Source organism: Panicum virgatum, chromosome 4K (assembly GCF_016808335.1).
Source record: "Panicum virgatum strain AP13 chromosome 4K, P.virgatum_v5, whole genome shotgun sequence".
Lineage (NCBI taxonomy): Eukaryota > Viridiplantae > Streptophyta > Magnoliopsida > Poales > Poaceae > Panicum > Panicum virgatum.
Genome location: NC_053139.1, coordinates 15343965 through 15367571, shown reverse-complemented (window position 1 = coordinate 15367571; position 23607 = coordinate 15343965). Strand labels below are relative to the sequence as shown.

Genomic DNA, 23607 nt, shown 5'->3' with positions numbered 1-23607 from the left:
TTTGAATCCCAGCTCCGCCACTGGCCGGACGTGGGCCTCGCCATAATCGGTAACGTGCTCTGCGACGCCGGCCGTTGTACGGTTGGTTTCCGGGGCGGCGCCTGCTGAAGTATTTTTTGGTTTCTTACTGCTTTGATGATTGTGAAATGTGAAGTGCTAGCTTCTAGATGTACTCATTATGTACTGCAGTTTACTCTCTGCGCTTTTATTTACCAATGTTTTACATAGCCGGCTAAGCCATTTAGCTATCTATATCCAAAAATAGACTATAGCGGCATCTAAGAGCTAAATTGTATATGAAAAAATTTAGCTAAATTTCTCTCAAACAGCTATAGCCGGAGATAACTCTACGATGCCGGCCGTGGTAAGCTCAGTTTTCCAGGCGGGGCCTGCTGAAGTATTTTGTGGTTGCTTACTGCTTTGATTGTGAAATGTGAAGTGCTTCTAGATGTTCTCATTATCTCGCATAAACTGAATAAATAAATTAAAGTTCATGTCAGCATTGCATGTCGGGTTTTATTTACATATCACATTTACTTTGTCTTAAGTTAAATTTGTTCAACTTTAACAAAATTTATAGCAAAATATAATAACATCTACAATACAAAATTTGTTTCACTAAATCCACCGTGGAATATGTTTTGATGGTGCATATATGTAGTAGTATATATTTTTCTATAAATTTAGTCAAATTAAACAAATTTGACCTAGGACAATATGACAATATGACCAAGAATATTTTTACATTTACTACTCCGTCCATTCACATATGACAGTCTTATTTTAAAATCTGAAATTTTCAAGATTGATAGTTATCAAAGAGCTGCCATGACTATGTATATCGTAGTCTATATGTAGGTCCCTTTATATATATATATATATATATATATATATATATATATATATATATATATATATATATATATATAATGAACTTCTGTCTTGTTATATATATTGCAATAATCTTAGCATTGTTTCCTCGCAATTTGCTAATTTTCATCCTTTTGTTAGAACATGTAAGATTGCGGTGACGTTTGAACAAAAAAAAGACTAAGTTCCAAGGCACATGTGCATTGGTAAGATAGAGATACACATAGATGGTGAACTATACACGTAATATGTCACCTTTCAAGGATCTAGGTTAAGCGCATCACAAGACGCACTGACGGGCTAAGTAAAGGTCGTCACTTTGCTGTTTAGGTCCTGGCCCGTCACTTTTGTATGGACTATAGGTGACACGCTAAAAATGTAGCGCATCACCTGTAGTATAGGTCCTTTGCTCTCTCAAAGGTGACGGCCCACGTTTCTAGCGATGCCTCAAATGATCTAGGGTGATGCGCAAAGATGAAGCCCATCACCTTTACTTGAGGTGTGCCGGGCGACAACTGCCAGTCACATTTACGCACATAACTATAGATCGTTTCTTACATAGTGCAAAGCTAGGTTTATCGGCCCATTTAATATTTTTCTTTTTCTTCTTCCATTTTATTGCACCATTGTAAAATAACACACAAAATAATAATAATTATCTTGTATGTACCAATTTATTTTTTTACATGTAATAGACTACATATAATTTGTCTTGTAGAATTTTCAAGATTTTTCCAAAGCATTTGGCATTTTCTATCATTTAAATGAATTTTTACATGCTTGTTGAAACTAATCACTATTTGAACTACAAGTATCTCAAATAATAAATAAAAAATCCTAAAAAATATATAGGTGGCATGACACAGGGGGAGGCTAATTTACGGTCGCCCGTTAGTTGGCCTCTGTACCATCGATTCTTAGACCAGAATAATATTTTCTTTTTTTGGTAATGTTTTGTCATTTTTTGATAAAAACTTTCCAATAAAATTTTTCAGAGAAAGAAAAAAATTGAAGAGAAAAATTTTGAAAGTGAAGTTTTGAGAAAAAAATTGAAGAATTTTTTTTCATCCAATACAAAAAAAACTCAAGTGAAAACTTTTGCATCCCAAAACTAAAAAAATAACTCGAGTGAAAACTTTTTGTATAAAAAACATAAAAAAAGAAAAAAAAACCTTGTCTGGGGCTCGCCGCCTCCTCCATTGGCTAGCCGCGCCGCTCTTCCCTATCGTCGGCCCGCCGCACCGCGCAGCCCCTCCCTGCCGCCGGCCCCGCAGCGCCCCATAGCTTGCCCCTGCTCCCTGTCGCCGCCACTGGCCCGCCACCTCGTCGCCGCCAGCTACGCTGCACCACCCCTCCCCGCCGCCGGCGCGCCGCGACTGCCATGGAGCCGAGGTGGGTGGGGGGAGTCGGGAGATGAAAGGAAGAAAGGAAAGGGGAAGAAAGGGAAAGAGATAGAGAGGAAGGAGGCGAGAGTGGGATCTTGACGTGGTGGTGCCCACCACGTTGGTCGTCGCCCGTGAGTTCGCTTCCGCACGGGCGATTGTAAAATCAGCATTGAGCATGGCACACCGGGGGACAACCCTAGTTGGTTTTGGCCCTGTTTGGTTCCCTAGCACGAGTTGTGCTAAGAAACTTTGACCGTTAATTACTAGTATTAAATGAAGGTAGTTTGCAAAACTAACTCCACAACCCCTGCGCTAGAAACCCTGAAGAATCTAATGAGGCCTTTGACCGCGTGATTAGAGAATGGTTACTATAGCATCATTGTAGTCAATCATCAATTAATTACCGTCATTAGATTTGTTGCAAAAAGTTATACCCATTCTTGAAGAGGTTTTGCAAATAGACTTCATTTAGTACTCCAAACAAAGCCTTTAGGTCCCTCCAATCAAGGGCACAACACTACAACAAAAACGATTTGTAGCAACGCCTCATTTTTCTTAGGGGCGGATCAAAAAGTCACCCGTTCCTATAAATTGAGCGAGGGTACTGTAGAAATAGTCCGCCCCTAAAGATGGCATCTGTAGGGGCGGCTGACCCCCTCTGCCGCTCCTGAAAATGGGTGCCATTTTTAGGGGCGGGTGGGGGGGGGTCAGCCGCCCCTACAAACAATCATTTTTAGGGGCGGCTCACCCCCCATCCACCCCTGAAAATGCCCTCATTTTCAGGGGCGGCTGAAGGGGTGAGCCGCCCCTAAAAGTATCATTTGTAGGGGCGGCTCATCCGCCCACCTGCCCCTAAAAATGTATATAAAAATCTTTGACCTTCTTCCTCCTCCCGACCCTCCATTATTGGCTCGGGAGAGGTGCTCCCAAAGATTGAAAAAAAGGAAAAAAGGAGGGGGGGGGGAGGTTTTCAACTCAATTTCCTTGAAGTTTGGGTGAAACTTTCCGCTGGTGGAAGAGCGAACTAAATACACGGTATGTCTAGAAGGGTCGAACGCCATTTGCGGATTACGGGGACATCACACCAGCACAATGGGAAGAGTTTGTTCGACAGAAAACCACTGAAGAAGCTCTAGCCCTAAGCCAGAAGCAAACTGAACTAGCAAAGAGCAACATACATAAAGTCCGTCTTGGGCCAGGTGGGTACCAAAGGAAGATCAATGGGTGGTGGCGTGAAAGAGAGGCGGCAATAGCCGCCGGCTAGCCCGACCCTTATGAATTATTGGACGACCGTGGATGAAAGTGGCTTGAAGCAAGAAAGCCAAAGATAGTTGAAGGAAAACCAAAATTTGATCGACCCGAGACCGAAGCAGTGGCAGAAAGAATGTTACAACTTGCCAAGCTTCAAAAAAAAAGATCAGTTCAAAGCCAATAGGGAGAAAGATGTGCTCAGTACGGCCATTGGGTCCAAAGAGCATAGAGGCCGTGTTAGAGGTATGTCCTCTAAGTTGAGCATCAAGGATGGGTTCGAGAAGAACCGGATTAGGTACATGAACCATGACTGATATAAAGAAGAAATCGTTGTTGTAGCAGAGAATGCAATGGAAGCAAGGTTCAAGGATTTATTTTATGCAACACTTGCAGAGCAGCAGCAGTCAGGGCGACTAATGTTCCCAGTCTCACAAGAGGTGGGGCTTCAACAGATGGTGGTCATGCCCCTTCCGGTACTTGGCCAAGCGAGTTCGGCATGTGCACAGAGTAGTGTCGCCTCGACCACAGCTCAGCAATACCCGGTGGATACCATAATGAGTACTATTCCCTGCTTGTTGCTCTATCCTATTGGCAGAGCTGGAAAGACAAAGGAAGTAGCCAAGGCTCAGGTGCATCCGGCTAGGGGTTTATTTGAGGAAAAATCGATCCCCATCGGATATGCATGTGTACAAGTAGAGCAACTCTTAAAATCAAGCTATGAGGATAACAAGATAGATTTTCCCACTGCAGATGGAAAGAGTTGCCTTGGATAATGTGTCGGTACCACCATTCTATGGCATAAACGAGATATCTTATTGGTTGGTCAAGTACCTTTGGCTACTCAGGCCCTGCCATCACCACAACCATGAGAGGCATCACCAGCTACTCCATTTTCACGAGAGGTATTGTCACCTCAGGCTCCGCCATCACCAGCGGCTCTAGTATCACGAGAGCCATCACCACTACTACAAGAACCACATCGAACATCACCACCACCACAAACATCACCACGAGAGCTAGATCCGCCATCACCAACACCACGACAGCCATCCCCACAGGCCCTCGTATCACCACCACCACGAGAGCCATCCCCACAGGCTCCCATATCACCACCAGCACCACGAGAGCCATCCTCACAGGGCTCTGTATCAGCACGGGCTCCGCCAACAACCCGATCACGAGAGCATACTCCACCGGCCCCGACTTCGATGTCACGATAAGGGCTGCCTCGAATGCTGTGGCCTTACCAAAAGGACAAAAAGGGTCAGAAATTGTGAATAGATGGCACGCCGCAAACAAGAAGTCTGATGAAAGTGTTAAGAAGGCTAAGTCCAAGGATAATCCACAAAATTCTAGTGCCAGCAGACGGTCGGGCTTTTCTATGCCCCGTACTGACACCGAGTTCAAAAAGTCAATTGGAGTTGATGACATTCAAGACTTGGACGATGCTCCTATAAAATTTGAGTACGGAAAAGACTTGCTACCGAGCTGGGCACTAACAGATTGTCCTCCTTTTATGAAAAGACTTCATAATTGGTACAAGAGGGCATGTAGACTTGGACTCATAACCATATATGCCCCGCACCATCTGGATGTATTCGGAACTAAGGGGCCTGAAATCTTTGATATCACGTTCAATTTTGAAGACATTCAGCAAATGTTCCACCTCAAAGAACTTGGTATTGAAATGGTTCGACTCTGGTGCATGTAAGTGCTCATGATACTAATTCATTTTATATTACGACATAAAGTATTATATTATATGCATAAATATGTAATTGTCATCCATTATATTCTACAGGATGCAAACATTTGAGGGTATTATTTTAAATAAGAAGGTCCGATATCTTGACCCTGCAACGATTTGCGAGGCCAAGCATGCATCGCCAAAATGGATGAAGGATGATGATGACCACCTAAAGTCATTTGAAACAAACAAGGCAAAACAAAAGGAACGAAAAAGATTTAATCAAGAGACCTTCACAAATGTTGCGGCCTACATATCGCTTATGATATCACGATGGGAAGACATGGATGCATTATTTGCGTCATACCACATCCAATAAGTCTAATATTAACCATTTCATAATAAACCATTGCTCCGATCCATGCCTCCAAAACGTACGTAATATTTTTTTTTTCATAAATCACTGGATTGCGTTCCAACTACAACCAAAGCTCGGAAGAATTCTCGTATTGGACTCGTTGGATTGGTCAACCAAGAGATACCAAGAATTCTTAGATATACTACAATTGTGAGTGAATTTCTTATCTTCCCTAAGCATGTCATGCTTATTTCTCTAGAGAACTATATATATATATGTCTTACCCTGTAGCCGGCTACAGAATAAATAATTATGTAGCCAGTTTCAATCTGCCGATTTGAGCACCATCATCCGTGCACCCCAACCTTGACGGCTCACTCACATCGATCAATCAATAATTACAGAAAAAGCGATCCCTAATTTCTGTCCACAGTAACACCGATACCCTGATTCTTCGCCGGGAAGGAAGCACGATGCGCAACCCACCGGAGATGCCGCCGCTCTGCCATTGCTGCCCGAGATCCCCTGATTGCCGCAGCTTCCTCAATGGCTTGCCAATTTCACCAGACAAAACTCCAATTCGTCCCCCACCATCTTCTCCCTGATGGAACCTCGCTTCGTTGCTGCTGGAGATGCCCCAATCCTCCACCGGCGACGACGCTGGTGAATTCCAGCTGCATCCCTGCAGTTCCCCCACCTGAGACCCCCACCCTCCACCCCCATGCTGGCCTGTGCAATCCGTCTAGAGATTCCACCGGCATGCCTGCTAGGGTGACCCGGCGATCCAAATCCAAGCCAGGAGAGGGACCCTGAGGTAAGCATTCACGTAATTCAGCCTCCCACATTTAATCTGACGAATGGCGCCCCTTGTTTGGAATTTGCCACACGTATGCCCATTAGTTTTTGGATTTTTTTAATTCTCTCATTAGTCGTGTATCATCCTGGATTTATTTTAGGTACACACGTTCTATACTTTTCAATAATTCACCAATCTTATAGGAAAAATACCAGACTGCATATTTCTTAATTATTTTACTGCACCTGCATATATGGATTCTCACGGACTCATGCTGAATTGCTGATTAGTTATCAGGAATTTTCTTTCTACTAAATCATATTTTGAAAAATCCATCTAGACTAGCAGCCGATTCCATTGTATTCATTTACTCTTCAGTATTTTACCTTATTTACTAAATTATTTTCATATGTTCTTGCAAGACCATCTCCCACAATACTTTGTAATTTTACTATATGTTCATCGACCCTTCACACTAAACACACTACATAGTAAATTTCTAAATTATTTTTTCTGGGAATTTTAGTAAGTTTAACATACCTCAGAGCTTTGTGTAAATTATCGATGACCACCAATTTTTCAGTAAATTCTCAATGAGCTGCGATACTTTTTTACATTAACCGTGCGTTCCTGTTTCAGGACCCGAGTAGTTGTTTACTTCCTTTTCTGAAGGAGATGAGGCCCCCTCAGCAAATGCATGGGAGACTAAAATCATTCTCAGCAGAAACGTCACAAGGGATTTGGTCCATCGATGTAAGTTCCGTCACTAGTGCTGGACGGCCACCCGCCGATGCTGCTCAGCAGCCACAACCATCAGCACGACCTCAACCACAAGTTCAATGTGATGCTAATATGGTGAAAACCAAGAACATGCCTCCAACCAGGAGTGTGCACCAATCTCACGCTGGACCTAGCACTGGCAGGGATCTCCATGAAAGTGATGATGATGATGATGCCTTCATGGAACCCCCGCCATGGCGTCGTGTGCTCAAGAAACAATGCACAAATGCAAATGTAGCAGCCAATGCAACTGCGAAGGTACAACATAGTAATCTAGTTCCTCATTTAGGTGCTTCTCGTATCATTGTGATCACATGTTTTTGAACCAGTTTTCTATCTTTGTTGGCCAGACTACCAAGACTCTAGTAAAGTATGCTCATGCTCCAACAGTTCGCTGCGCCCCTTCGACATTCAACAAATTTGTTGACAACTTGACCCTCAACCAGCGTATAAAGATGAGATGGGTTTTGGTGGCCTCCTTGGTATATCTGCAGAGAGGATAGGAAGCAGAGAACTATTGAAGTTCTTGTTCGACAGGCTAGACCCCAACAGCATGGTAATCGAACTTGGCAAAAATAGGGGAATCCATGTGACTCCCTTTGCCGTGAAGCAAGTGCTCGGCATACCAGATAGTGGTGAAGATCTACCTCTACAAACAAACAACCATGCATCCAAGGCTCTGTCCAAACTCAAGATTATGTTGGGTCTTGAAGAATCACAGGACCTTCACGCGAGCCATCTCCAAAAGATCTTGAAGGATGATTTAGAGCTGTGCTCTAATTTAATTGATGATGAAATGGCAATAAGATTTTTCTTTATCATTGCTTCTAACAAGCTCCTATTTCCTAGCATAGATAACAACATCAGATGCAAGGATATTTACCTGACTAGGGACTTGCCTCGTTTATCGGATATGAACTGGTGCAAGGCGGTTGTGGATGACCTTAGACATGCTGCTCATGCATATCATATTGACAAGACAAAGAAAGGGACACCATCGCTCCCTGGATGTGCTATATTACTGATTGTGAGTATACCATTGTGTCATCCATAAGTCTGCAGTGACTTTAGTCAATCAATTACTGGGTTGTTCTTCAATTACTATAACAATTCAGTGCTACACTTTTCCAGTAAATATTTTTAAAATTTTCATTATAGATACTGTATTTGGATAACCTACAATGCAAACACCAGATCGAACACATGAACACTCCTCGTGCAAAGTACTTCGATCAAAATGTTATACAAAAGATCACTTCTTCTGATAGGACCAAGGACCAACAAGGGAAGGCTACGTTTGGGTTATTACTGGTGAGTTCTATTACTCAGTTTCTGTACATTTTTTAAAAAATTTTCCCTGTATCCATGTTGTTTTGTAATGACACTGTTTCACTCGACTTTTGCCGTGTGCAGCTTAAGAGTAGCAACAATACTTGCTACTATACGACCCATCACCCATTTCTAGATGTGCCAGCAAACAATGAACCATTGGCTGCATCTTATTTCCCAAGTATACTCGCAGAACTGGGTGGATTTGTGGATCAGATTGATAGCAGGACAAGGCAGTCGCAGGCAAGGGCAGCCCTGGCAAAGTTTGATGCCAAATCCAAGAAAGCGTCAAGCTATATGAACACGGGGCAACTGATGTTACAGAATGCACACCAGGAAGTTATACGAAATCTGCGGGCAATTTTGCAGGACAAGGCGCATGGCAACATTTGTCAAGATCATCATCATCAACCCAACACTTCTGATACAGGTACTGGGATGAGTCCAGCTCATTGTCATCTTCATTAAATATCTTTGTTTATTCATTTTTTTCCATTCCATGTATGAAGCTCAAGCCGATGATGTCAGCATACATGGTAGCCGTAATGGTCATAACATGGGATCTGAACATGTATTTGACAAAGAGGTTCCATCTGAAACAAGGGAAAATGAGTTGCATTCTGGTAATCCCGATTCCCGACATCGAATGTTAGTTATCATTTGCACAAATTAAAGAACACATCTGACATATGCCACTTCCCCTCATTTATATCCTACGTTTCAGGTGGCCACCCTAATCAGGATAGGCCTTTGCGGTTCGCACAAAACGGGGCACGAGAACCAGATCTGCCAAACCATGCAACTCTGCACCATACCCATGATGAAACTTTCCCTCACACTGATGTAAGTAAATAAAACTAATTTCTTGCTTTATGGTCGCATTCTTAACTTCGCTCCTAAATTTTCTCCTCTCATTAGAATGTACATTGTGATAAGGACATGGAAGGTGAACCTTCACTAGTTTCCTCTCAGGTTAGGGTACGCTTTTTTCAGTAAACAACTGTACTGTTTACCGCACTCTGTGGCCTATCTTACCATTTGAATTCCACAGCACACAGGTCTGACTAGTGATCATGTACTACCTCCTGACGTGGCTGAAGGAGACACAACAGTAGCCTTACCAATTACTAGTATGTATTCTTCTTAACCCCTTTCTTCAACATTTCAACTAAAATTTGCTTATTTCTTAAAACCTTTCTTTCTCTCCATTACTTATTGTATGAAGCTCAAGCCGGTGATGTTTATATGCATGATACTCACACTGGGCACAATATGGGATTTGAACATGAGTTTGACATGCCAATTCAATTAGAAACAAGGGCAAATGAATTGCATTCTGGTAATTCCCTTTTCAAATCAAACTTGCCAGTCCCACACAATCATAAAGGCACCTTAAATACTACAGATTCACTAATACATATTCTGTGCTTCAGGTGACCACACCAACCAAGACATCAACCACGCCACACCTATGCAGTTGGAACAACACATGGCCCTAGAATCAGGGATCCCAATCCCTGTAGCGCAGCACAATAGCCATGACGATAGTTTCCCTCGTTCTGATGTAATTCACTTAACCTGATTACTTTTTTGGTTGTCACTTTCATGACTTTTCCCCAATTCCTCCTTGCTCCCGCCAAAAGAATCACAATATAGAGGATGATAAGGAAATTGAAGACGAACCTTCACCTATCTGTTCTCAGGTGACATCTGATGTTTACAATGAACACTTCTAACATTTACCACAATCTGTTAACTATCTTACACAGATTTTATTTGACAAATGCAGGTTCCCATAAATGTAACCATTGATCAACTCGTGCCTCCTATTGCAGCTAAAGGAGCTACTAGCCTAGACATTGCTGGCAGTACGTAATTTCTTCTTAACTTGTTTGTCCCACATTTCGCATATATTTCCCACATTTCACATGTATTCTACTCATGTCAGTTGCAGGAAGCCATCATAATGCTGATGCTGCAACCTCAAACTACAGTGTGACTATACCAGCACCAGGTGTTGTTTTGGACACCGACGATCCAGAACCATATCAGGTTGCACAACTTAACCTCCCACTGTAATTTATATACATTTTTGGTGCATTTCGTTTATGTCATAACATTTACTCAAATGTTGGCAGATGGAAGCAACTGATATGGCAACTGACGACCCCCTAGGCCCTGTTCTTTTCCATCCTTGCACTCAAAACGAGCTCATCCAGCATCCATCAGTTGTTCCTAGACCACAATGCCTTACCAAACGCCCAGCCATGTATGTGTCACCTTTTAAAGGTGATCCACAATGAGCAAAAGTTTCTATGTCAAAAGCACTTGCTGTAAGGAAGAAGTTCCACCCTCACCTAAAGTGTTTAAGGTATTGTTTACGAAATAACTCCTAAACATTATATGCAACCAGCTTAAACTTACAATCATTGCTTTACCAGTGATGTGTTCATCTGCTACGGTCTGAAAGAATTCAATGGAGAAGAAATATTCGAATCGTTCGTTGATGACGAATGGCTTTCAACCAAATTCATGTCCTACTTTGTTGTTTGCTTGAGCCATGATGAATCAATCCACATGGCTGAGGGTGCTGGATACAGGGTCTTCCTATCTCCAGAGATTGGGGTGAGTCCACACGAATGGCACCTTAACTACTCCAGTGCTCAGCCAATAACATAATCCTTGTGTACTAAGCTTTATATTGCATAGCAGGAATATGTAAATATAGAGGAAGATGAGGGCTTTTCCCAGTGGGATTCTCCACCGGCCCTAGCCATTTTACAGCGTGACATTGAGCACATCGACCCAACCAAAGTAAAGCTTGTAAGTACCTCAAAACAACCTCACATGATAGTGATTACTTTTTCCTACCTAAAATATTTTTTTATCATATGCAGTTCTTTTTGCCGGTGATGGAGGAGGACCACTATAGTGTCTACTGCATCAATTTCATTCACGATCGGATAGATGTACTTGATTCTAGTCCAGAAGACCACACAATTTATCATAATGTTCTCGGTGACCGGATCATTCGAAGGCTTAATCTCCTATTCCAGCTGGCCACGGATTATAGAGTCAAGCAGTTTACTCGATTCAAGCGCCCAATAATTGACGTATGTATGCACTCACATGAGAATGATTGTGGATTCTTTACAATCAAGTTCATGGAGCTTTGGAATGGTGAATCTTTCCATGTTCCCATCCTCACGGTAAGGCTTACCATTTTTACCAAATATCCATGGGTTTACTTTTCCTCCAACATCCTAAGTCCTGATTTTGTTTTTCACGAATTCAAACGTAGGCAAACGGACGTCTGTATAGGTCTGAGCTCTTATTCTACGGCCTCTACCATCCACTGAACACTATCAAGAAGCTCCCTGCTGGACTAGAAGCATACAGGCCTCGTCTGTGACCCTCCTGTCTCCTCCAAATTATCGTCGAAATATGTGTGCAAGTGAACAAGTCTGTTATCAATTTTTTCCCACCAGGACAAGACTGAGTTGTCCCAGGGTTGTCAGTTACTGTATTGGAGTAATTATAGTTATCTATAAAAAAAATTCTAGAATACTATGCCCATATCTATGGCATGGAAATACTACTTTTCAATGTTAATTATCATGATTCTATACCAATCTACTACCTTGTATTATAAGTTACTGCAATAAGATGCATAATTACCATAACTTAGTCACTGTGCTTGTTAACTCAGTCTGTTAACTATGCTGTGTGTTTACTCCAATATGCATCCTGCGGGTACCAATAACTATAAGTGACTTGTCAATTTTGACTGATATTTAGTTCTCAACTTCATCTGATGACTACTTCTCAACTTCATCTGATAATTATAGTCTATTTCCTAGTATCTACCTAACTTGTTATACAATAATGATGGAAAAGAGATAGCTATGACTTACATTAATTGGAAAAGTCCAAGATGAAATATAAAACACCTTGTTCCCATAATTATGATGTCCATTTACTAAAATCTGGATTTAACTGACTCTAGCCATATGGTTGTCACAATGGCATACTAACAAACTATTGTTGACCGGAATTAGTGCACTATGGTGACTCATTTTACTTGAATTATGTGATACACCTATGTAATCAGGAGACAATAATTTGGGTGATGAGCTAAATATAAAGTGCTAGCGAGGCAAAAGACAAGGTCCATATGTGTGCCGCTATGCGCTGCGGACATGAATACTTCGCCACGAGTGACACATACAAAGAATTTAACAAGAGCACATCGATTAACCTTTCATTCCAAAGGAATTTCCCAGTCAACACACTAAACAAAATCATAAGGTGCATGCAGGAACAAACCATGTACAATATAATAAGCAAAATATAGTAAACACATCATCGCCTTTGCCCACTGTTAGCGCCTCCATTATTATGTCCATTTTGATGCCTACCTCATGCAGCTTCGTCAAACTCCTCCACCAAATGCCTTTTAGTGGGGGTCGTCCTCTCTTCCGTCCCATCAAGCAGCGCATCCCCTTGCTTGCTTGCTTTTCTTCATTGTCTGGGTTTAGTTTGCATCCAGTAATATAGTGTCCCTTGCCTCCATAGTAGCTACAAACACGGATGCCTTGTGTTGTACCTTCATCACCATTATCAATTTGTTGCGCCCCGCGCTTCCTACCCTTTGTTCTAACCTCTTTCGGCGCATAATCTGAGATTTGGGAATCATTTGCAATCTGGGGTGCTCTAGAGCCCTCTCTAGTTTCATTTTCCACATTTTGGTTATTCTCATGTTCCACCACTCGAGATGGTCCAGAATCTCCTGGAATAGCCTCAGTCCACGTAGCTAATGCAGCTAGATCATCACATCCTCTATCAAATCCTGTAGCTGACCTACAGCACGCCCTCACTGCAGCCATTGCGAGTTCTACTATCTTTGTTGTTCTGGATTGCTCAGTTGTGTAGTTTGGACCCATAGTTACTATGTCATGCCTGTCCCACATAATGAAGAACCTTGCATCCCTACTATACCTCTTCAGCACATATTTTGCAGGTATACTAGTAATCTATAGATGCGTGAACGCTTTCAACAGATGGGGACAGAACATGCCTGAAATAGACAACATTGACTTTCATCACTAACCAGTAATAAAACAAACTGTAAATTGATAATTGTGCTCTAGCCTATTCATGTGTTCCTTCCTGACAATGATTTAACATGTAACTAAGTATAATTTTTTTTACCTGTGTGTTCCCATGTCTTGCACTCACACGTATATTCACCTGCGTTCACATCGGCTTCCACTTTGAAAGAATGCTGAAACCACGAATATGCCTTGGACTGATTAGTGTGGGTTACCAGGTAACTGTTTGCCTTGCCTTCCTCGGGATCAATACCGAATGCAGTACTATATATGTATGTTTCCCGGTACTTCTTGAACACTGCACGGGTATATACCCAGCTCAATTGTTTGTCGAATGGTTGCAATGTCACTCTAAAGTTCTCTGCCTGTTTCGTTAGCAACAATTAATGACCAGTTACCGCATTTCTAAAAGGTAGCTCATAAACTAACTTCTACAAAGAAGTTTATATGCTGGACCAAATGTTTCAGTACCTGTGAACAATGTGTTTCACCAGCTGAGACATGATTTGTGTGTTGAATGAACTCGAGCATCCTGCGAGCAAATTTACTCATGCATGTCTTCCTCGTTGCAAAACCCCTTTTTTTGACTGCCTTGTTCACACTCTCGCTCCTTTGTGTTGATGTCATCCTCCCACAGTACAGAGGCTTCAAATAGGCTGAAGCCCACAGATGCCTGGACTCCCAAATGCCCTTTATAGCATCATTCTCTCCTATCCCATACTCTGTTAGCAGCTCACTCCATGCCGCCTCAAACTCTATAGGTGTTAGTGGGTGATTTATCACTATCAGGAGCTTGATCTTCAGACCTTCATGCTCCTTGTACAGATTCTTTAGCTCATCTCTGTATTTCTTAAGCATGTGCCATCGGCATAGCCTGTGTTGCGTATTTGGAAACACCCTTGGTATTGCAGCAGCCATAGAGCTGTCCTGGTCTGAGCCACAAAGTTGATCACAGAGTTAGTAAAAACTTTATGTATATAGTTGATGACATTTCATTACAACAAAATCATTGTTTTATTGTTCTCACCAGTAAGTATGCATTGTGGGTCCTCACTCCCTGACATGCAGTTCTTGAATGCTTTAAACAGCCACTCGAATGTGTCAGCTTTCTCGTCGTGCAGAAGTGCTTGGCCAAACACTACATTCTGAAGTTGATGGTTTGAGCCGACAAACATAGCTAGAGGCATGCTATACATATTTGTGCGATAAGTGGTGTCAAACGTAACCACGTCACCAAAATCCTTTTATTCCGCCCGCTGGCTTGCATGACTCCAAAATACATTTTTTATCACATTATTTTCATCCACTTGCACCTCCTTGTAGAAGTATGGATTTTGGGCCTTCATCTCCTTGAAGAATTCCATCAGCTTTGGTTTGTCATTCTCCCTCTCCGACCTTGCAGATGCAGCCCTCCTATAAAATGTGGAGAATGTGTTACTGCAATTTTCAATTCTAAAATAATTACTATATCATTATGCACTCAAGATATTTATTATATACATTACCTATTTTTCAGGTCCATCTCAGTGAATGTGAAGTTCTGGACACCACCATACATATCTGATAAATAATTGACTGTGGTATTGTGGGATGCATCAGCATGTTGCATCTTGTCAACAATTCCCATGATCACCGGATCCTTGTTCTTATGTGCATTCATGAACTGTGTTAGTCGCGGTGATGGATGCAATGGGTGGGAGTGCTCCAACCTGATCCTCTCAAAGAACCAATATCCCTTTTTAGTGTTCTTCTTAGCCTTCACAAATGCCTTGCATTCACACCTCATTGACATCTTCTCACGTGTCATCTCTTCATCAGGCTTATAGAATTCCCAATGGCCCTGTTTATTGCATGAAAACTCTGCAACAGTCTTTCTATTAGTCCTTGTCTTCCGTACATCAAACCCCGCTTTGCCCGCATAGTAGCAGTAGAACTTGTAAGCTTCAGCGCTGTTCTCGAAACGAAGATCTTCATTTGGGACAACTTTGGCAGGCAACAAGGGATCCTGCAAGGATGGTCACACAATTAGATTGACACACATTTTAGATTAGGATGGTTTATGAACCTTAAATCCTGACGTAAATCAGCCTGGTGAGGCCTGTCCAAATTTTGGATAAATGAACCATGCCTACTGAATGCCTATAGAGATAGAAACGTAATGCAAAAAAAAAGTAAATCACCTATGCCATCTGGTATTATGGACTATTACAGAGATCAGGAATCCAAAAATAAATCTGAAACCTACAACCTAATCAACCTGGTACCTTCATCATTTGCAGCCGACATAAACAAAATTAAATTGAATCAAACTAATCAACGTAAGTTACTATAGTATAATATTGTTGCAAGAGTCAATACTAAGCTAAATCAATTGGTTGGAGAAAACTTACATGCATGTACGTCTTATATGGATCAGGATTCATCATCATCGACGGTGATACGGCTTGTGGAAATGTCCCGGCTGGCAACTTAGTCGGAGTCCCAAGAGATTGACAGGATGTGCCCTGCCCGATCGAGCCAACTCCGTTGCATGTCATCAGCCTTGGGGTTACGACATCTGCAAGGCAGGGGGACGCAACATCACCATGCATCATCTGCGACGCCTGCGGAGCCGACGGCGAGACCTCCATGGTCTCCTGAGAGAGCGCCATTGGTGCAGGAGCACTTGCTGATGCAGGTTGTACTGCGGCGGACGTGCTGTTGACGACAACCATTGAAGCTCCTTCAGGTGCACTAGAATCGAACGAAAGTGCTGGCTCAGTAGGCTGCATCTTGGAAGCTTTCAATCTGATTTTTTACTACTACAGAAGCTAAAAAAATGGGAGGAATTGGTAACGCAATTAGAGAGCATGGGCTACGTAGGTAGTTAAAGGCTCATGAATATGCTAATTACTACCAGGCCGTCAATGATCATCCCGCTCGGCTCGCTGGACGCTCGGCTCGCATGACACATGCGTGGCTCGCGCTACTCGCATAAAGGAATCCTGGACGCTCGGCTTGCGGGTGTTAGTGACCGTGGGCATTACGATGGTAAATCACAGCACGCCATGTGGATTGGCCACATAATAGCTATTTTGTGGCTGGCTATAGAATATACCTTCCGTATGTATATACTTCGAGGCTAAAATATAACAAGGTGATAATGCACAGACCCTCCGCCGGTCTCGCCAACCAACCACAGCTCAATCCGCCACCAACCAGAAAGCTTGCATGCAGAGAATCTTTTATTAATTTGGATCGAAAAATGTAATATCTCTTAAACCGTAGCTCCGATTTCAGATCCGTTTGCATCAGGTCGTTGGAAAAAATGTGCTTAACAAAATGAGATCCATGAAGACTATATTTGATGAACTTTTTTTTCAAGTATGTAATTGCAACATCACTATACTATGAGTTGCTATCATAGCTACATTACAATTGCAACTTGACTGTAGCGTAGTTAGCACTAATTGCAACTGGGTGCGAACACATTGCAACTGGTCACGAGCCGGTTGCAACTCAGACCGACCTGGTTGCAACTGGACACGAACCAATTGCAACTCAGACCGATGCCGATTGCGACTGGATATGAACTGGTTGCAACTCGGACAGATCCGATTGCAACTGACGTGAACTGGTTGCAACTTGGACTAACCCGATTGCAAGTGGACGAGAACCGGTTGCAACTGGACACAACCCAGTTGCAACTAGAACGGTCACAATAGTTGCAACTGAGAGGGTGGGTGTATTCTGTATACAGAATGCACCCAGGTGCATTATACCATAACACTATATATATATATATAAATTAACTTTCAATTTCTTTCATTTTAAAACAGGGCTTACAAGTACTACATTCGTAAAGGAGGAGCTCATCCCGCTGACAAACCAAATGAAATGACTCTGCGCACAAGGTTCCTGTGCCACAAGCAACCCGCATGCTCCGTGTACTGTGGGTACTACATGTGCGAGCATCTAAGGGTGCAAGGGAGATATACCACGGACCCCGAATGTGTAAGGGGCTACTCTCTTTATTACAGATATATGCATGTCTACTTTTTTTTTACTGTAACCAGCACTTGCTTAATTTTGCAATGAATTCAATAACTGCAGATTCACCCTGTGCAACACGAAGAGGTGCTCCAAGAGAAACAACTTTTAGATGTAGTCGACGATTTGTCCCGTTTCATTTTGCATGAAGTGGTCAACGTGAGGGGCAAATTTTTTCACAAAACACAAGATTTGGCAACGGATGACAAATACATTGGGCTTCGTGAATGGCACAACCAACAGCACCGTGCTGCCACTAGTAGCGGTCCTAGGGAGGATTAGTGAAAAACATTTATTCAATATGCACTTCAATGATGTATTGTAATGGTGTTTGCTTTTCATATAATTTAATTTTGTATGAGTAAGAATTTTTAGTTACCGAACATATTCCAAGTCTCTTTCGCCAACTATTATCGATACTTTAATGATCAAAATCGACGGGAATGCAAATTGCAAAAAAAAAAGTGGGAAACGTTATCGAAAGTTTGAAAATCGAATCTACGCGGGCGGGCAAAACTGTTTAGGGGCGGGTGAGGTTGTGCCCGACCCTGGAAATAGAATTTCAAGGGCGGGCGACCCTCCAGCCCGCCCCTGGAAATATATTTTCAGGGGCGGTTGGGGGTGGCCTGCCTCAAGAAACCTATTTTTAGGGGCGGTTTCGCTACCCGCCCCTGCAAATAGGCATTTTTAGCAGTGAGAACTAGCAACGGTGTGCTACCCACCCCCAAAAAATGCGTTTTTACCCGCCCCAACAAATGCTTTTCGTAGTAGTGCAAGTTCAATTCGAACTTATCATACAAGGTCAATTTGAACTTGTCATACAACGTCAACTTGAACTTCTCATACAAATCCAATTTGGACTTTGCTTAGCTCATGACAACCATTATATAGTTGGCAATTTTATCAACTATTGTTTTGCTGTCATGATCAATTCCAACACATACATGTATGGATACTTTATCTGTAAGCTTCCGGCCATCCCGTCCTTATTAGCACAACGAGACACTCTTTCCATGGCCGCCTCTCATCTGTTCGTGTGCATCATCTTAAGCACCTACTACTCCGTCACTCATGGAGGCGACAACGACCATGGTGGCTTTGCAACGGTGCTCACCAGCAAGTCTTTTCAGCCAGAAGCAACGGTATGCTCGACGTCAAGAGGTACACAACTGGTTTGGTTCGGTTTATTTGGTACGGTCTCTGCACATCAAAATAACGGAGATAACATGATGCCGGCCGCATGCTTTTTCAGTGAACCTGGAGCCGTGCCGCGCCATGGTGTCCGCGCCCCTAGTGCACCGGCACGGACCATGCGCGCCGTTGCAGAGCTCTGGAATGCCGTCCTTCACCGAGAGGCTCCGCCGAAGCCGAGCCCGTGCAAACTACATCATCATGAGCCGAGCGTCCAAGGGCGCGGTGACCACGCCAGCAGACGACGATGCCAACGTGACCATCCCGGCTCACCTGGACGGCTCTGTGGACTCGCTGGAGTACGTGGTCACCGTGGGCTTGGGCACGCCGGCCGTGTCGCAGGTCCTCCTCTTGGACACCGGCAGGGACCTGTCGTGGGTGCAGTGCGCGGCGTGCAACTCCACCGCGTGCTACCCGCAGAAGGACCCCCTGTTCGACCCGAGCAAGTCTTCCACGTAAGCACCCATCCCCTGCGGCACCGGCGCGTGCAGGAACCTCACCTTCGACCACAACGGCGACGGTTGCATCTCGAGCGGTGGCGGCGGCGGTTCCCAGCAGTGTGCGTTCGCCATCGAGTACGGTGACGGATCGCACACCAGGGGCGTGTACAGCAAGGACACGCTAATGCTCGGGCCTGGGGTCACCGTCAAGGATTTCCATTTCGGCTGCGCCAACGATGAGGACGGTTCCAACGGCGAGTATGATGGCCTCGTCGGGCTCGGCGGCGCGGCGGAGTCGCTCGTCGTGCAGACCTCTCCGGCTTACGGCGGCGCCTTCTCGTACTGCCTCCCGGCGCGGAACAGCGAGGCCGGGTTCCTAGCCCTCGGCGGCGGCACACGGCCTACGCGGTGCTGCGGAGTGCTTTCCAGAGCGCCATGTCGGCGTACCCGCTCCTGCCGCCGACCCGAGACCTCGACACGAGCTACAACCTTACCGGCTTCAGCAAAGTCACGGTGCCGACGGTTGCCCTGACGTTCGGCGGCGGTGCGACGATGGACCTCGACGTCGCCAACGGGATTCTACTGGAGGGCTGCCTCGCCTTCCAGGAGTCAGGCCCGGACGACTTCTACCCCGGAATCCTCGGCAACGTGAACCAGCGTACGTTCGAGGTGCTTTACGATGTCAGCCATGGCAAAGTCGTATTCCGGGCTGGTCCCTGCTGATACCTGTGTTTGTGTGGTTTCATGCTTCATGGGTACATCCTGCTTCTCGATTTCATTGTAAAAAGTGGTTCCTGATCAAGCATTATTGTTAGGTAATAATTTCCTTATGGAGTGTTAGTAAGTCGGACATGTGCGACTGAATTGCATGTTGGTGAGCTCTTGTAAGGGTGTTTGCAAGTTAAATAAGAGAGGAAACAGAAAAACACTGCAGGCAAGTTGAGAAGCATAACGAATTAAAATGTTTATATCTTGCAATGAGTTACCGATTTAATATTTTAGTCAATTAAATTGGTAAATCATTGCAAGATGTAAATATTGCAGAGAGAATATCATGATCACTGGTAAACTAGATATGATATTTGTATCTTGCAATGATTTCCACGTATGGAAAAAGAAACTAGATCATGACTTTTTTAGTCAATTAAAATGCCCATGTCTCACAGATGAAGAGAGGGAAGGGGGTCTTTGCTCTGCTGGGTAGCTGGCCCATCTGACCCACCCTGGTGTGTGTAGGGTGAGTTCTGCCCCTAACGCGGATACCTACTTCTCTCTTATCTTGCTCAACATCCCCTCTCACCTCCGCGTGCCCGCATCTCATCTCGTTCCTCATCGGTAGAGCAAGTGGCAGCCATAGTGAAAGCCCAGGAGGTAGCGCCAAGGCAGGACACGGCGGCCATGGTGCCATGGTGTGGCACCGGAGATAGCCCGGCCCGAGCGTGCGTCATGTCACAGTGAGCTGTCCAGGTGGGGGCGGGTGGTGATTGTGCCAGGGCTATCCAGTGGGCAGTGACTTGAGTGGTGACGAGGCACAAAGGTCGTCGTGTGTGGGCTCAATTCAGCCCACAGCAGCTACACGCATGCCTTGCGCCCCCCAGGCGGATGCCGCGGTTTTTTTATTTTTTTATTTTTTATTTTTGTTTTTTTATAAAAAATATATTTTCGATTTGGAAATTTACAAGAATATACCCCGGCCGCCCGGCAGCCGGGCAGTAGGGGCTTATCAGCAAAAAAAAGACGACAAAAAATTGCAGACAGGTCCCTGGGGGCCGGTCGCCCGGCAGCGGAGCGGCCGGCCCCCCTGGCCGCCCGGTTGCTGGGCGACCGGTTCTCCCACCCTTATATAAGGGTTGGTTGGTCCCCCCACCCCTCATTTGCATCACCAAAATTTCAGAAACCAAGAAAAAAGAGAGAGTGAGGGAGAGAGGCGAAGCCCTGCCGGATTTTTGAGCCGGCGACTGCAGGTAACCAAAATTCTTCTACGCTTTACAAATAGCATGATTGTGTGTCCAGATATGTCGAGCAATTATTTTTGTTGTAATTATTTTTATTGAAACAGTAGATTAGCAATCAATTTAATATCATGATTGTGTGTCCAGATATGTCGAGCAAGCTTTGTTTTCAAGTTCATTATGGTGACGGATATATTTCTCATGATGCGTATGGAGTAGATCTATCAGCTTTTGAGCGAAGAGAGTATGGAATAGATAAACCCTTAGAGAGGAGTTTTGGTTCCATACGCAAATGGCTTCACGAGATATTCAATGTGAATCCAAAGACTCATTTCCTAATCGTTAAGACTGTGACAAATTTGGGAACTGAAGGGAATTTCTGGGAGTTGATGCTTATAGCAAACACCGAAGAATGGCGGACTTACATGCAAGCAGCTCTTGACCGCGGGTGGCCTCTTGCAATGCTAATTCAGATTCACCAGAAGGCAGCCCATTTCGGTGAAGAATCAACAAGTACATCATTTCATATGAACCAAGCAGTGGAACAAGAAAATGAATATCAGAACATGCATATCACAGAACCCGAGTCGCAAGGTATAGCTGATCAGGTAGGAGAAAAAGAAGATCAGAACGTGCATGTCATTCAACCTGAGCCGCAAGGTTTAGCTAATGAGGGGGAGCGGATACCTGGAATAGTGGAAGCTGTACAGAATGAAGACCAAGAGGCTCGAATGATGGAAGAATGTGGGGACTCATCAGACGATGAGGACTACCCATTGCTAGGTGAATGGCGAGGCAAGGGATTTGGAAATCAAGTGATACAGGATATTAGGAGTAATGAGTACGAATACAGAGAGAATGAGGTTGTGCAGGGGGCAAAGTATCCTAGCATTGAAGCTGTGAAAGATGCTGTGAAGCTTTGGGCTATATCGTTGAGGAAGGAATTCAGAGTTGTGAAGTCTAGCAGCAAAGAATATGAGGTGAAGTGTGTCAATGGCGATTGTACATGGCGAGTACATGGCTACAAGGGCAAGTACAAGACACACTGGGAGTGTTCAATTGTTACACCACATACATGTAGATTAACTGCTGTTGCTCAAACTCACCGTAACATCACATTCACTTTCGTTGCCAAGAAGATGTATGGGGTGATTCTGGACAAAATTGATTATGAGCCAAAATTGATAATTAGGGACATCGACGACCGTTTTCAATACAAAATCAGCTATGCAAAGGCTTGGCGGGCAAAACAAAAGGTGTTTGAGATGAGATTTGGCACATATGAGGCATCATATGATAACCTGCCTCACATGCTGTCAGCAATTGTGCAGAGAAATCCTGAAAGCGCGGCTGATACCTACATTGTACCGAGTTTAGATGGGGGACCTGGGTTTCTGCTTCGTGCTTTCTTCTGCCTTGGTGCATGTGTGAGGGCATTTATGTATTGTCTTCGTGTTCTATGTATTGACGGCACATTCTTGACAGGAAGATATAAGGGGACAATACTGGCAGCGATTGGAGTTGATTGCAACAAGCAGGTGGTTCTCATCGCCTTTGTTTTTGTTGAGAATGAGAACACAGAGAGCTAGTACTGGTTCCTTGAACGTGTGAAGATTCACGTTGTTGTTGGTAGGCCTGATGTTTGCCTCATCAGTGACAGACATGCTGGTCTTCTAGCATCAATAAGGCAACTACAAGAAGGAAGTCGAGGACAGCCTCCTCTATGGCCAGGTGTTATGAGTATGTGGTGCATAAGGCATATGGGTGCAAATTTTTATGAGCGCTTCAAGAATAAGGAACTTATGAATTTGTTCAAGAGATTGTGCACTCAGAATCAGCAGCGGAAGTTTGATACATTGTGGCAGGTGCTAGATAACATGTGCGCCGAGCTGCTAAAGGAACAGGCCTCAACCTCCAGCCGGAGACGTTCCGGCGGTGGACATTTCACACAGTGGATTAAGGATGCACCTAAAGAGAAGTGGTCAATTCTATACGACACTGGTGGTCGTCGATATGGGATCGAGACAACCAACCACGCAGAGTGTTACAATATGGTAATGCGTCATGTTCGTGGATTTCCTCTTGTTGGCATAGTTGAATTCATCATGTACGGATGCACAAGGTACTCCAGAGAGCGGTACCAGGCAGCTGCTGTCTTACTTAATGATCCAGGTGTGATTTTTTGTAATAGGGTCACTAACTACATGAAAGAAAAAATTGAAAAAGCTCAATATCACAGAGTGGTCTCCATGGGCACAAAGGATCAAAGGTTTGAGGTTTCATGCAAGGACAGGACAGGGCAGGGTGTCCGCAGACAAAAGGGTCGTTCAGGATTGCTTGATAACGCCGGAAGGCAAGGTTTTTTGCAGATGCAAGAAGCCGCAGCTTCTTCACTTACCATGCTCCCATGTCATTGCAGCATGTTCAG

At 44.0% G+C, this 23607-nt stretch overlaps 2 protein-coding genes, 1 long non-coding RNA gene and 1 pseudogene across 6 annotated transcripts; 3 read left to right on the top strand and 1 right to left on the bottom strand.

Annotated features, from left to right (window-relative positions):
- Window positions 1–7193: 7193 nt before the first annotated feature.
- Window positions 7194–8474, top strand: LOC120701947. The gene is made up of 3 exons (XM_039985738.1): window positions 7194–7385; window positions 7478–8154; window positions 8322–8474. Exons 2-3 carry the CDS (start codon window positions 7588–7590, stop codon window positions 8472–8474), a joined length of 720 nt encoding a protein of 239 aa, XP_039841672.1. The 5' UTR covers window positions 7194–7385; window positions 7478–7587.
- A 72-nt stretch (window positions 8475–8546) lies between these two features.
- Window positions 8547–11941, top strand: LOC120703296. Of its 4 annotated transcripts, none has more exons than XR_005686866.1 (15): window positions 8547–8886; window positions 8966–9079; window positions 9181–9299; window positions 9375–9428; window positions 9515–9586; window positions 9682–9795; window positions 9890–10020; window positions 10115–10159; window positions 10246–10324; window positions 10405–10508; window positions 10595–10827; window positions 10898–11081; window positions 11169–11279; window positions 11354–11665; window positions 11758–11941. It is a non-coding gene; the product is annotated as an uncharacterized LOC120703296 (long non-coding RNA). The 4 variants fall into 4 exon arrangements; XR_005686863.1 differs by having other exon boundaries at window positions 10100–10159; XR_005686864.1 differs by lacking the exon at window positions 9682–9795 and having other exon boundaries at window positions 10100–10159.
- A 2870-nt stretch (window positions 11942–14811) lies between these two features.
- LOC120701946 (protein FAR1-RELATED SEQUENCE 5-like) lies at window positions 14812–16338 on the bottom strand. The gene is made up of 3 exons (XM_039985737.1): window positions 16120–16338; window positions 15073–15572; window positions 14812–14980 (listed from the first exon to the last, which is right to left on the bottom strand). The coding sequence occupies exons 1-3, from the start codon at window positions 16336–16338 to the stop codon at window positions 14812–14814; spliced, it is 888 nt and encodes a 295-aa protein (XP_039841671.1).
- Window positions 16339–18755: 2417 nt separating this feature from the next.
- LOC120705087 lies at window positions 18756–20135 on the top strand (annotated as a pseudogene).
- The last annotated feature ends 3472 nt before the right edge of the window (window positions 20136–23607 follow it).

Excerpts from the sequence above, each read along its gene's own strand:
- LOC120701947 (XM_039985738.1), top strand. The coding sequence starts at position 7,588 with ATGGGTTTTGGTGGCCTCCTTGGTATATCTGCAGAGAGGATAGGAAGC. Across the intron at positions 8,155-8,321 it reads GATGTGCTATATTACTGATT|ATCGAACACATGAACACTCC; the intron begins GTGAGTATACCA and ends TGCAAACACCAG.
- LOC120701946 (XM_039985737.1), bottom strand. The coding sequence starts at position 16,338 with ATGCAGCCTACTGAGCCAGCACTTTCGTTCGATTCTAGTGCACCTGAA. Across the intron at positions 15,573-16,119 it reads CCCCCTGCCTTGCAGATGTC|GATCCCTTGTTGCCTGCCAA; the intron begins GTAACCCCAAGG and ends CCATCCTTGCAG. Across the intron at positions 14,981-15,072 it reads GAGATGGACCTGAAAAATAG|GAGGGCTGCATCTGCAAGGT; the intron begins GTAATGTATATA and ends CACATTTTATAG.